This window comes from Ctenocephalides felis, unplaced genomic scaffold (assembly GCF_003426905.1).
Source record: "Ctenocephalides felis isolate EL2017-DRISC unplaced genomic scaffold, ASM342690v1 CF-g0.4_SCAFFOLD_03572, whole genome shotgun sequence".
NCBI lineage: Eukaryota > Metazoa > Arthropoda > Insecta > Siphonaptera > Pulicidae > Ctenocephalides > Ctenocephalides felis.
In genome coordinates this window covers 34,903,743-34,918,519 of record NW_020539726.1, presented here as the reverse complement: position 1 = coordinate 34,918,519, position 14,777 = coordinate 34,903,743, and the positions used below count along the sequence as shown (strand labels likewise).

The 14,777-nt window shown below is 30.0% G+C and overlaps 1 protein-coding gene across 3 annotated transcripts in view; it reads right to left on the bottom strand.

The window, feature by feature from the left end:
- LOC113387684 (putative 1-phosphatidylinositol 3-phosphate 5-kinase) overlaps positions 1-14,777 on the bottom strand; it is an 80,444-nt gene that overhangs the window by 23,293 nt on the left and 42,374 nt on the right. Inside the window, exons 3-5 of one of the 3 annotated variants that reach the window (XM_026625044.1) lie at positions 7,621-7,859; positions 5,577-5,844; positions 3,601-3,846 (exon numbers count right to left, since the gene is read on the bottom strand). The exons of the other annotated variants lie outside the window; for them this stretch is intronic. Of the exons in view, the coding sequence (XP_026480829.1) occupies positions 3,601-3,846; positions 5,577-5,844; positions 7,621-7,859 (753 nt within the window). The remainder of the gene's footprint in view (positions 1-3,600; positions 3,847-5,576; positions 5,845-7,620; positions 7,860-14,777) is intronic. 3 annotated transcript variants of the gene reach the window in all.

The window sequence follows — 14,777 nt, the reverse complement described above, 5'->3', positions numbered from 1 at the left end:
GGGTCGATTGTGATTAGTCGTCGTTTCGTGTGAATGGAGATCTGTCGTTGTATGCGTACCGGCATCAACTTTGTATGTGTTCCGATAACAACAAGGAAATCGGCATAGATAAATAAACATTTTAAAGTTACATCATAGTACAAATCTTGATTTAATGAAAAATGCCTGATTCGAAAGAATATTTTACCCTGTTCCTTGAAAATAATAAAACAAAATAAATATTTTTGCCGTGTACTGAACGTAAGTTTATTGATTAGAAACTATTTCTATATTATTCGTTGTTTCTATAAATGTTTGAAGTTATTAAAATGGAAAATATTTTTTAGGCAAGACAGATATTACAGCTGTTTTTCCTACATTGTCCTAGAAAAATCTCATTTTTAGATTATTTTTCCTATAATTCTCTAGGAAAGTCCCACTTTTAAAATATTTCTCCAGAAAAGTTCATTATCTCATTTTTCCTATATTTTTGTTAGAAGAAGTTTATTTTAACTTATCTATATTTTCTTTCTAGTTCCTCTTTTATTTTAAAGATGTTTTACGTGTATTTTCTTTAAAAAATCTCATTTTTAAAGTATTATTTTCATAGTTTCCTAGAAAAGTTCCACTTTTAGTCTCTCCACGTGATGATTATAAAGAAATTCATTAGACAATTATATATTAAACGTTATATTACGATGAATGCTATAGCATCCACGTCAAGTATTACGCTTTCATAATTCCCTAGAAAAGTACACTTTTGGTCTCTCCACTTGGTGTCCCTTTCTTTGACACCGATTATAAAGATAATTATATATTAAACGTTATATTACGATGAATGCTATACCATCCACGTCAAGCATTACACTTCCATAATTCTCTAGAAAAGTCCGACTTTTAGTCTCTCCACGTGGTGCCTCATTCTTTGATACCGATTATAAAGAAATTCACTAGATAATTATATTTTAAACGTTAAATTACGATGAATGCTATAGCATCCACGTCAAGTTTAACGCTTTGATTTCACCCAATTTGATTGCCCGAATGAAAACATCAGATAATACAAAATTATCTAAAGAATCTGTTAAGAACGTACGGTTAAAAATTAAATTCAAAATAATTGACTTTAAAATTTGAATGCTATAGCATTCATGCCTATACGAAACAAGTCTCTCATAAATATTGGATATGGTAGAGAGTGGCTGGTAAAAAATTCATCATCTTTATCTCAAAAACAAAATATAGTAATTTCTAATGTTACTATTATAAAGTACAGGGCAAAAGATGAGTAACAGCAATTGTACTAAATCGGGCGACGTCGCTATCAGGAGACAAACGGTTTAATTATCATCGTTGTTAGTTTTTTTAGGTTTCGAGCACTGTTATGTAGTTTACTATTCTTAAATATAATTTTAATATGTACGTTATCAAATTGTTTTATAAGTAGTTTCGTTATTTTTGAGCCAGATGCAAAAATTTTTGTATTAAAATATCTTTAAGCGAGACGAGGGTGTTACTCAGCGAAAATGCAGCGGAAGTGCGTTACGGCACAAATACTGATTCATCATTGACCAACGATGTAGTCGATTCGAAAAGAATTGATGTGATTGGTCACGCGGTATCTTATATTTTAATTTTAAAGTAAAACTTTTCTGGGCGCATCTAGGGAGTAGCTCAGCGAAAATGCAACGGAAGTGCGTTACGCCGCGAATACTGATTCGTCATCAGCTATCGTTGTGATCGATTCGAAACGAGTTGATATGATTGGTCACGTGGTATTTTATATTTTAATTTAAAGTCAGAGTTTTCTGGGAGCAACTAGGGAGTAACTCATCGAAAATACAAAGGAAGTGCGTTACGCCACGAATACTAATTCGTCATTGGCCAACGATGTGGTAGATTCGAAACTAGTTGATATGATTGGTCACGTGGTATCTTATGTTTTGTTTGAAGTAAAACTTCTCAAGGCGCGACAAGGGAGTAACTCAGCGAAAATGCAACGGAAGTGCGTAACACCACAAATACTGATTCATCATTGGCCAACGATATGGTCGATTCGAAACGAGTTGATGCGATTGATCGAGATCATCTTGTCACGTGATATCTTTGAATCTATTCTCGCAATCATGTGGCAAAATTCAACTAACTAATGTTTGAGGTTATGTCGTTGAAATCTAGATTAAACCATAATATATCGGCACTCGTTAATAATTATAATGAAAAACAAATCGAACATCTACAAATGTGCTGTTTAAGAAACGTAAGTTTGTATTTTATTATTCATAGTTACAAAATGCTCTTAGATTTGACTATCATTTGACTTTGATGGTCAGATGACTTTTTGGGTTATAATACATAATATTCTTTATAGCGTAAATTATCTGTGAGTATATTTAAAAATGTACAAATCGTAATTTAACCCTTGCCACTCGGATGCCGCCGGAGCAAAATACGTGTTAATTCTGGATTTAGCGAGTCGAAAGGGTTAAATTATGTAAACAATATTCCTCATAGCGAAAATTCTCTGTGAGTCTATGTAAAAATGTACAAATCCTTATTTAACCCTTGCCACTCGGATGTCGCCGGAGCAAATTCCGTGTTAATTCTGGCGAGTGGAAAGGGTTAAATTATGTAAACATTACTTTTATATCAGTATTTGTTGTTAAATTTAAGTACAGGTGTCCAATACTACTATCATGCATATTATAACTTTTTTACATTTTTAAAATTAAGTTTCATTGAAATATCTTTCTCTATTATGGCTACCAGAATTTTAAAAAAATCTCATTTTAATCGTATAGTTCTAAAACGATTTTCATGTAATGTTATCGAAATGAAATAATGTATCCGTTCAATCCAATCAAAAATATTTTTATAAGACCGATTCTGCCACATAACTGACAATTGTTATGGCAAGGCCATGTTACGCTCCAACTTCCATACGTTATGCTCCTGAATCCAACTGAATACTGTCAAAATGCCATGTATTTGCTGTGCGTTTTACACATAAACTGCAACGTCACTCGTATGTTATGAAGCTGAGTCAGAAAGACCCTGTTATCTAACATCGTTTGTTCGACATTTGTGCGGTTTCTAGGTTAGGTTTTCTATATGATTACCTGAGAAATGCATTTGACTGCATAGCAACCGCATGGCTTATGTCAATATTTAGTATATTATCTTATAAATATGAATTACATAATTAAGATGGAATTTAACCCAGAGAATATATTTGATTTCATGTGTACACTATTATACTAAAAACATCCACTAATGAAAATGATCGCTTAATTATTTACAGATACTTATGCATTTTGTTGGTCTAATAAAAATAAGATCTAGAAAATAATTCAAATTTAATCATCTCTAATGGACATATATGACAAATATCTGAAGTAATTAAGGATCATTCAAAAAAATCCTCTTTAGCATTTAGTCTTAGTATGTCACTATATGAAAAGTTATGAAAAAAAAATCTAAATTTTGAGATTATAATTTCTGAAGCAGCTGAGATCACTTTCTTTGAACTCGTATGAAAAGTTCTTCATAACATGACCTTGCCATAACATTTGTCTGTTATACGGCAAAATCGGTTCATTGATTTTGTAAATTTTTACTAACCTTCTTCTTCGCCATCCGGTGAGTTTTCCTTAGTATCAAACAAGCTCCTCTTCGGCCCTGGAGGTTTGGCCCTTTCGTCCAGCAAATAGGCCAATTCCAATTTCCAATTGTAACGTGCCAACAGCATTAAATGCATAACACTTTTTAATCTGGCCAGCTCCCTTTTATCAGCACCTCTTAATAAAACTGTGCAACCTAGATGAGGCTTCGCACAATTCTCAAAAAACATTAGGGACTTTGAAGTTCCTGAAACATAAAACACAATTATGAATTAAAACATAATTAATTTCACGTAGGGTAAGTTATAGTAATCGCAAAAAATCGGAAATGAAAATTTTGCATATCTTTACGTTTCAAAACTTTCTGAACATTTTGGCATATTTTAGAAAAAATTGATGTGTGTGTGTACGCGGATACATACTCCATTTTGCGGTCAAAAATGTTCTTTAAACATATGCCCAAAAAATGATCAGATATTTTATAGAGATTTTAATATTGTGTACACATCTTGTGTCAATTTTTTGGGTTCCGTACCAAGATTTTTAATTTTGAAGTTTATTTATATGGTTTAAAGTTTAAACGAATGCCCTTGGCATTTTCGACAGTATGGAATAACCGATTTGTGTGAAATTTTAAAATTTAAAAATTTCAAAAAAAAATTAAGTTTAAAAAAATTCAAATCTTCGAAATTTTTCATCATCTAAAAAAATCTAAATGTTGAAAAATTACAATAAAAAAATTAAAATAAAATAATTATATTGTTAAAGTATTGTAAAGCTTATTGAAATATTCATTAAATTTTTAAAAAATACTTGCAACAAACAAACTAGTTATATTTATAAATAATTAAAATTAACTAAATATAAATAAGTCTATAGTTAATAATTTAAATAATAAATAAATAAGTAATAAAATAGCTAATAATTAATTAAATTATATTAAACCTATAAAATAATGACTTAAGCCTTATTATAATATTATTATACTGACGGCTTGTAAAATTAATGAATAAATAAATAAATAAATACAAAAAATTTGAGTATACTTCAAAATTTTCAAAAATTTCCAAAAAATTCTCAAAAATTAAAAAAAATCGTCAAATATCAAAAAATTTCGAAATTTTTAATTATCAATAAAATTGTTTTGGATCTTATTAATAAAAAAAACTAATTTAAAAAAATTAACAAATTCCTTGAAAACATGCAGTTTTTGAGAGAAATTTTCAAAAAAATAAAGTTTTAAAAAATTCAAATTTTCGACATTTATCATCATTTTGAAAAAAAAAAATCTAAATTTTTAAATTTTCAAAAAATTTGAGAATATTTCTAAATTTTCAAAAAAAAAATCGAATATTTTGAAAAATTTCCAAATTCTCAAAAAATTTAAAGAAAAATCGATTTTTCTTCAAAAATTCCAAAAAATTTCGATATTGTAAATCATTGTCAAAATTTCAAAAAAAAGTCGAAATTGTCTAATTAATTAAACTAATTTCTTGTAAACATGCAGTTTTTGAGGAAACGAATCATCCGATTAGATTAACTCAAAAACATGCAGCTTGTGAAGACAGTGTGCAAAAAATGCCTTTACAAAAAATTTCGTAATTTTGAAAATTTTCAAAAAATTCAAATTTCCAAAATTTTTAGTCATTTTCAAAAAAAATCTAAATTTTGAAAATCTCATAAAAAATCCAAAATTTTCGAAAAAAATTCAAGTTTTAAAAAAATCTAATTTTCGAAAGTTTTCATTTGAAAAAAAATCTAAATTTTGAAAGATCTCAAAAGATTTGAGATTATTCCTAAATTTTCAAAAAAAAATCGAATATTTTCAAACATTTCCAAATTCTCAATAAATTAAAAAAAAAACAATGCTTACCAAGAATTCCAAAAAACTTCAAACTTTCAAATAATTTCAAAATTTCAATATTTCAAAATTACCAAAAAAATCAAATTCAACTATTTCTTCTATTATTAACTTACTTTTTCCAACATCGAAACACTGTATGCTAAACTCGGAGCAAGTCCCCAGTCGCGGTTGTCCAAAATGCGTATCAACCGAAGTGACGATATCAGCTCCTGTGCATCTGGCAACCCTTTCCAAAACCGAAACTCGCACTCCGAGTGCCATGGTGACTCCTCCTGCACGTAACAATTCCTGCGCCAAACGGGAAACACTCCTCTGGACCAGGACGACATCGGGTTGAAGGGCCAGAACTCTGGCCGTCACGTTTGCGATGTAATCATTCTCCTGGGGGTAAAAGATACAGATTATAAAAGATACAGAGATTATAAAAAAAGAGTGCGCGATTGAAGTAAAACTTATTTGCAATTATATTGTAGCAAATTTAAGTTGAGTAAAAATAAATACATCATATAAAAATTTTGAATAATGTTCATTAGTAATATGGTAACGCTCGTGCTGCACACATTTATTAGTGTCACTGTCAACCATTATACACATTTATATAATGATAAATTATAAATTATATATTTAGGATTGCATTAAAAATATGTATAATATTTACAAACAATAATGTAATCAAGGTCGTACTTGAAATATGACATGATCGTTTTAAAGTAATTGCTGATTAATAAATTCTATAATATTCATTCACACAGTGGATTTTATTATTAAACAATGCCTAAACAAATATTGTTTTTGCAAATTAACTCATCCTGTAACAATTGTGTTTGAAGAACTTTATGTCATTAAAATTAACATACAGTCATTTTCATTTTCGTTGACTGTATAATCTCATTCCTTGAACAGCTGTAATATCTGTCTTGCTTCAAAAATTGAAGTCATACTTTTATATTTGTTTTATTTATCAAGCCCTGCACATAGCTTGATCTATGAATCATTTGCTTTTTTATGTGAACGTTAATGCAATGATCATCATCAATATTACGAGGTAATAAATTAACCATATTATTAACGTCAACAGGCACATTTATAATTTGGCCAAACATTCCAAATTGTCCATTTGCATGTCGCAATCGTCTAATTTGCATGAAACACAACCTAGGTGAAATTAACCTTTCAGATTCAGTATTTAGTTTAGGTAGATAGTTTGGTATCAGAAAAAGTAACGGCAGTACTTTCATCTAAAAAGATAACATAATAATATGTTTAAATGTAAATAGTTGAAGCGTTTTTTAGGAGCCAAAAAGATTCTTACTCATTAACATCTAAAATGATACCTGGCTCAATATTTTCTAATAAATTGACAGTAACTGTCTGGCGATACAGTTTCATTCTTTGAGCAACTGTAGTATCTGTCTTGCTTATAAAAATAAAAATAAAATTTTCCATTTTAGTAATAACCTCAAAGGTATATGGTAACCCCGAAAAACTCGAATAATGCAAATTACTTCAATAAACTTACATTTCTTACGCAGCGCAGATTTTTCCTTAGTTTCATTATTTATTTGCGATCATTTGCACTACAATTACTTATGGGGGACGGGATAAAATATTCTTCCGATCCTGACATTTTCATTAACTCACGAATTATACTGCTAACCCATGTCGCGCCTAAAGAAGTTTTACTTCAAAAAATGTTTAGAGACTACGAGCTAAATACAAAACTCAAGTGAAAGTCGACACATTTTGTTTTGTCTTTGACATTTGATGTATTTTTTGTTTTGCTCGCAGACTAGATCGAATAATTGCGATAACTGCGCTAAGTAGCGTCGTAAGCGCGAGTCATCTCAGCTGGGCGTAACAATTTCCGTTACATTTGTACGGATTTACACCCATGTCGCGCCTAAAGAAGTTTTACTTCAAAAATAAATATATCTTCTTTCATTAAAACTTAGTAACAAATCAGTGATTGTAATTAGAACTGCAACAAATACATAATATACAAACGAATCAGTGTTTAATACAGTCCACAGCTACAAGGGTTAAATTATAACCCAACAACCTGAATTATCGAAGGAGAGTTTCAATAAATTTTATAACTACGTAACACATAAAGTACAGATATCTTGCAATGGTTTAGGTATGAACTTTACAACTTACTTGTCTCATAACAGGTTCCAAGGAAAAAAATCTGCCTTCGACTCGTTGGTATACAATTGCGCATTGCAGAAGTAAAATTTTGGGGTCACGAATTCTCGATCGCATTTCCCGGTGAGAAGCATTTTTGCTGCAAGCAACGCCGCTGACAATCTCGCAATCACTTTTGGCACCTCCAGGAACTTTCTTGAATTGCACGTATTGGCGAATATCTTGAGTCTCTTCGAAATCTTCAGATTCCTCTACAAAAAAACAAAACAGGAGGTTGTAATATTCCGGTCAATGGAGCGTTTCGGGTTAGGATTTTTTTACTGTGCTCCAATTTGCATAAAATTTTGGAACTAGGTTCATCTTACTCTAAGTTCAGAAGTGAACTTCAGAAAAATTATAAAGTGGTTTTAGTATGGAAGAACAGTATAATGCTAAAACTCCTATATTCCACCAGTCTAAATTTTTTTACTGTGCCCCAATTTGCAAAACATTTTAGAATTAGGTTCATCTTAATCTTAAATTCAAAAGTGAACACAATTTGTACTGACACCCCTTCTCAGTGGTGTAATTTTTTATTTTCTCAAAAAATAAAATCGGATATTGATAGAAGAAATAATTACAAGAAAAAAATGTTTTATAAAGTTTTTAAAAAAAAAACAAATACTTTTCAAGTAACTAGCTACTAAAAATTCGTTTTTGGCGTTTTCCTACGTTTTTTGAAAATATCTCCAGAAATATACATTTTAGCAAAAATCAAGTAATGAACGAAATTATGACCATAAAAATCTTAATAAATTAGTGTTTTATAAAGTGTTCTAGGAACAATATTAATTTTTATTTTGTTCAAAATTTAATAGTTGTATTTAAAGACATCTAGCGGCGAGGTGTTACATTTTATATATTGCCATGAGGTTTTATAGTGCTCAAAATAAGCTTTAAAATGAGTAATGTTAAGGGTCTTCTGCGTGTAAAATGAGTGAGCTATCATGCAAATAAAAAAATATTATATCTATTTTTTTAGTATCTCTATCTTCTGCTCTCTATTACCTCTAATATTTTTCTATACTCTCTCTTTCTGTTCATATTTCATATTTTATTGTCTTTATTAATTTTCTACACTTTTCTACGCTCCCTTTCAATTTGTCTATCTCTATCCCTTTCTTTATCCAATTCTTTTGTATTATTTCAGATATTCTCTGGTACAAATGTATACCCAGGTGCGTTTAGACTGAAGCACTTTTCCAATTTTGTAAAAATATTCAAAAATGTGAAAATGCCGCCAAGCTAAGCACAGTATAAGTGAAAATGTCGCACAGAATTATTTGCAAATGTGTTTAGACTGTAACTTTACGGAAGCACTTTTTCAGTTTTGTGCAAATTAGGCAACTTTTTTTTTAAAATTGAATTCGAAATGAAATGACTATTGTTAATGTTCTGGAGATAAATTGATTTATAATTTATGATTTATATTTGCTCAGATATAAGAAGATAGCAAAAATAACGAAAGTTACACTGTTTGTAATAATATATTTGAAAGCGTTTAAAATTTCTCGTATATTTCATTACGGTACGGAAAGTTCCAGCAATTTGCCTTAAGGCACGATGCCATACACCACTAGTTTTATTTTAAGCTAAATAATATATTAGAAAATACTTCAAAATTTTAAACACGTTTTCTAGCAATAAAATGGCTGTGGCAGATATCGGTGGGATTAACCCTCTCCCCACCAGGCGGTGTGCAAATTGTTTTAACTTCTGAACTAAAGAGTAATTTTCTCCGATTTCCAAAATTTCATGCAAATTGGAGCACAGTACAAAAAAATTCAGAAGTTACACCCTTTTTCCATCAAATACATTATAAGTTTTAATTTCTTTTCCTACCTGGTCGAATGGTTTCAACAATTTCATCGCACAATCGTTTCACCGTTTCGGCCCATTGGTCGTAGGACAGGCGAGCCGCGCCCAAAAGTTGTGCCAAAAGAGCATCCTCGTGCCTTTTGTAAGATTGCCATAAGGCGATTTCGGTTTCGGTGCTTTGAGATTTTTCCGGTAAACCCGGATTTGTTGAAATTGACCCAACTGAAGAACGATCTGCCGGGACAATTGGTACTTGGGCCACATCTGGACTTTCCAAATCGCTTACGTAATCTGTTGTATTTGCTGAAGGTCTTGATAAATAAACTGAATGCCCTTGCACGTCTAAGTCCAAACAAAAAGTTGAAGTCGATAGAGGAAGATTTCCCTACCTGGAATATGATAAGAATTAAATGGATAAATGAAATAAATAAAGAATGAAATGAATATCAAATTGTGAAAAATAGGACCGCGAGTTTTCTGGTTACATTTTTTTATATTTTGATCAACTTTTCGCATAATTTGTTCAAACATATATATACTGTTATACATAATTGAAAAGCTGATAAAATTATCCATAAATGTATGTATAACAATAAAATTAACAAATAAAACAAATGAGCAGATGGTAACACATTTTGTTTAAAAAATTACCAGTTTGAGTTTGAACAGTTGATTCCGCAGTTGTTTCTTTAAATTTCGCTTGGTAAAGTAAATGTTCTAGAAATTCAGTAGAATTTTCATCCGTCGGACATTCCATATATTCAGCATCCAACAAAGCTTGACAAATCGCATGAGCTTGATTTCTAAAAAATATTTTTTTTTTTAAATCTATATGTGACAATCAGAATAAAGTAAGTAATTCTATGAGCTACAGTGAGAACATGATCTAAATAAATTCTATAATGTAAGTAAAGGGAAAAAAAATAATAATAATAATATAAATATTAATAATAAATAACTAAAAATAAATAACTCACTATAATAATAATAACAAATAAATAGAAATAATAATCATGAAAATTATAAAAAAAAATAATAAAAATAAATATAATAATAGAATAGAAAACTGTTCCATTGATCAGTTAACTAATTAGTTCATTAAATTTAAAAAAATTAATAATAAAGTGAGAACTTTCCATACTAAATATTGAAAAAATCTATTTGGTTGCTGTACAGTCAGGCGTATTTCTCAAGTTGTCACATAGAAAACCAAACGTAGAAACCGCACAAATGTTTAAAAAAAACGATGTTAGATAACATGGTCTTTCTGACTCAGCTTCATAACATAAAAGTGACGTTGCAGTTTATGTGTAAAACGCCTGAATGCACAGCAAATACATTACATTTTGACAGTATTCAGTATGTTTCAGTAGCATATTGTATGGAAGTTGGAGCGTGATAATAATCCGCAACACACATATACATCAATTTTTCTAAGGTATGCCAAAATGTTCAGTAACTTTGAAACGTGAAGATACGTAAAAATTTTCATTTTCGATTTTTGGTCGATTACAATAACTTATCCTATGGGAAGTTAAAGATGTAAATATTTTGGAACTTTTTAAAAAGTTGTGAACTGCAAGATCATTTATTTTCACTTTTACTTCGTATCTCCGAAACGGCTAGACCTGCTTTGCCCAAATTCTATTAATTAGTACTTTATGCCGTCAATACGAATCAAATGTTACTTGAATTCTTACGAAATCCTAGTCGAAGATACATACATGCTACACAAACACATCTATTTTTCTAAGTTATTTATGCCACATGTTCAGAAGGCATTGAAACGTAAACTACTGCTAAAACCTAATGAGCACGTCTCTTTATCAATAGGAATAGAATATTTTGAATGCGGAATTTTTTCAAAATCAAATCATACAAATCGATTGATCTGTGTTCTCGAAATCGTCGACGAAAAATTGTATGTATTGTGCACATACATACACACACACATCAATTGTTTGTAAGGTATGCCAAAGTGTTCAGAAACGCTTGAAACGTAAAAATAAATAAACAATTTCAGTTTCGATTTTTTGCGGTTACTATAACTTGCCCTACGGAAAGTTGAATATGCATAAAGTTGAACTAATGTTATTTTCACAACTGTGCTATTTGGAGGTTAGTTTTTGAGCCATTGATAGTATCAAAACTGTAAACAAATCATGGAATAAACACTATAGGTATAGCTTTTTGATATATTCGAGACTACTAAGACATTAAGAGTCAAAATGAAGAAAATACGATTTATCAAAATAAAATAAGCACTTCAAGAAAACCAAATCTTCAATAAACTTTGAATTGACAATTTTTCTTATTGTTTTTTCAAGTAAAACTTCTTTAGGCGCGACTAGGGAGTAAATCTGTGAAAATGCAACGAAAATGCGTTACGGCCGAGTCGAGCGTCAATGATTCGTCATTCGCTCTCGATGATATCATTTCTATACGGGTCGATTATGATTGGTCGTCGTGTCGCGTGAGTATGATTGCTTTGATTGTGTAGTGAAAATAATAAAACAAATGAAAGATCTGTGCCGTGTAAAAAACGTAAGTTTATTGAAGTAATTTGTATTATTCGTGATTACTATATATTTTTATAGGCAAGACACATACTACAGCTGCTCAAAGAATGATACTGTATTGCCAGCGAAAAAGTAAATAAAAATACAAGCAGTCAATGAATGTATGTTAATTTGAATTACATGAAGTTCTTCAAACACAATTATTACATGATAAGTGAAGTTGCGAAAACAATATTTCTTTAGGCGCTGTTTAACATAAACCACTATTATAGAATTTATTAATCAGCAATCACTTCATTTCTCTAATGAAGATTCATTTCTAAATGCTAATTACAGTGACAAACCGATCATGTCGCATTTGGAATATGACTTTAATTACATCATTGTTTCTAAATATTATACATATTTTTAATGCTATTATAAATATATAATTTATAATTTATCATCAAATAAATGCGTATAATGGTTGACATTAATAAATGTGTGCATTACGAGTGTGTACCATATTACTAATAAACATTATTCAAAATTTTTATATGATGTATTTATTTTGACTTAAAAATGGCATCTCGTACAGTAGCAAATAAGTTTTAATTCAATCGCGTGTGAACCTTACGCGCACTTTTTTTTCATACAAGTACATTAATCAAATACCCTTTATCAAATGTTTTGGTTACATACCTATTACCAGCTTTCTGCCGTTCAATAAGCCAATGAACAATATCAGTACCGAGCACAACGTCCACATAACATCGTAATCTGTACCGATGTTGAGAAAACGTTACACCAGTCCCTGGTCTAACCAATTCCTGGTACAAAGCTCGTAGTGAAGCAGAAGATCGTAAGGCGTCTTTACGATCGGGATCGCTTAAGGAAATATTGTATGCTGAATTACGAGATACACCAAATCTGTAAGTAAAATATAAATTTAATATATTTTTCGATTGATAGTATGTTTAGTATTAATTGTTACTACCGTTCTTCCTGGTAGCCTCCAGATGTTTTTTTCTTTGGTCCGACGCTCACAGAACTTTCGCTGCTGCCGAATTTACTTTGCAAATCGACCTTTGTAATAAAAATAGTATGAATTAATTATAAATATATATTATATATATATATATATATATATATATATATATATATACAAACCTGTAAAGCTCTCATGTCAGCTGTTAATTCTGCTTCAATATTCGGTGAATGCAAGTATGACAGGATAATTTTGCAGCAAAATGTACATACTTTTAAATCGCCTACAGACAAAATATTTTAATCAGTTTTAATACATTTTAAACTAGTGGTGTATGGCATCGTGCCTTAAGCCAAATTGCTGGAACTTCCCGTACCGTAACGAAATGTTCGAAGAATATTAAATGTTTTCAAATAGATTATTATAAATACTGTAACATTGACTAATATTTATTTATATGAATTAATAAACTGAATTGCAAAGTTAGAATTATTTATTTAAAATATATGAGTGAGCTTCATAACTATAGCCAGGATTAGAATTAAATTTGTTTTATTTCAATATACAAAAAAAAAGAAAATAGGTGCTCTAACTAATTTGATTTTAATTATTTTTATTTGACCAAAAATTTTAGACAGAAATATGAAACTCTTACTCTATGTACCGCTTACATAAAATAAACTAACGAACTCTGGTGTCATCTATTTGCTATTTTCCTTGGAAAAAAAAATTCTATAAATTAGGTCTTTGACTGAACAACTTTCAAACAACTACTAATACTACTTTCAATAACTCATTTTTACATCAAACGTCTTTGAATATCTTATCAAATTAATAGTTTAGATTGCGACTTCTTATATATTGTAAGTAGCAAAAAGTTAATAAAATAAATTCAACAATATAAAAACAATTTTTAAAAATTTCCAAGAAATAAAATTATTTTTGCAGAACATATTAGCATACTAAAACATAATATAATGATTGACCTACATTTCAAAAAAAGGATATTTAGAAGATATGAAGGATTTTTTTTACTATTTATAACTTCAGAGTAATAAACGAACTCAAAGACGTCACAATATTAAATATTTGTAACTTTCGTAAGGTTTCTAATATTCTCAATCTTCTCCCCACAAATATTCTATATCCCCCCCAATCAGAGAATGTTCATAGTATTCTAGATCCTCCCCCCCATAAAGTAGCTAGATAAGCGGAAGTTTTAGTCGGTTATTATACACAGACGATTTTGAGACATATCCAGACAAAAGACCCAGTCTGGGATGCACAAAGGCATTTCATTCAATTTTCACACATACATCAATTTTTTCTAAGGTATGCCAAAATGTTCAGAAACTTTGAAACGTGTATGTATGTGGCGGAGACTATATTCGTCCAATTTTCGAAGAATCCAAAACGAATCAACCAATTTGAATGATTTCAAAAAACATTCAATTTTATTGATGGAAAGATGTTCTGATTAGTTTTGGCAAGGCAGGTAGAGCCGTTTCGGAGATATGGGTGCAACGAGTGCAGTAAATAGAATTCGGGTTTTTGAGAGAACTGAGTATACGATTTAAATAATCCAAAAAAATATTCAATTTGTAACGGTTGTGAGAAGTGGTGTTTAATTTTTGGCAAAGGCAGGCCCAGCCATTTCGAAATTTATAGTTTATACCACCTGATTTGAATGGTTCAAAAAACTTTCTACTTGACGAAATAATTGTTTTGAAAAACACAATTTTTTTTGAATTCAGATAAAAAACTAATTCAGATTTTCAAAATTTTAATCGGCATGGAAAGTTCCAGCAATTTGCCTTAAGGCAAGA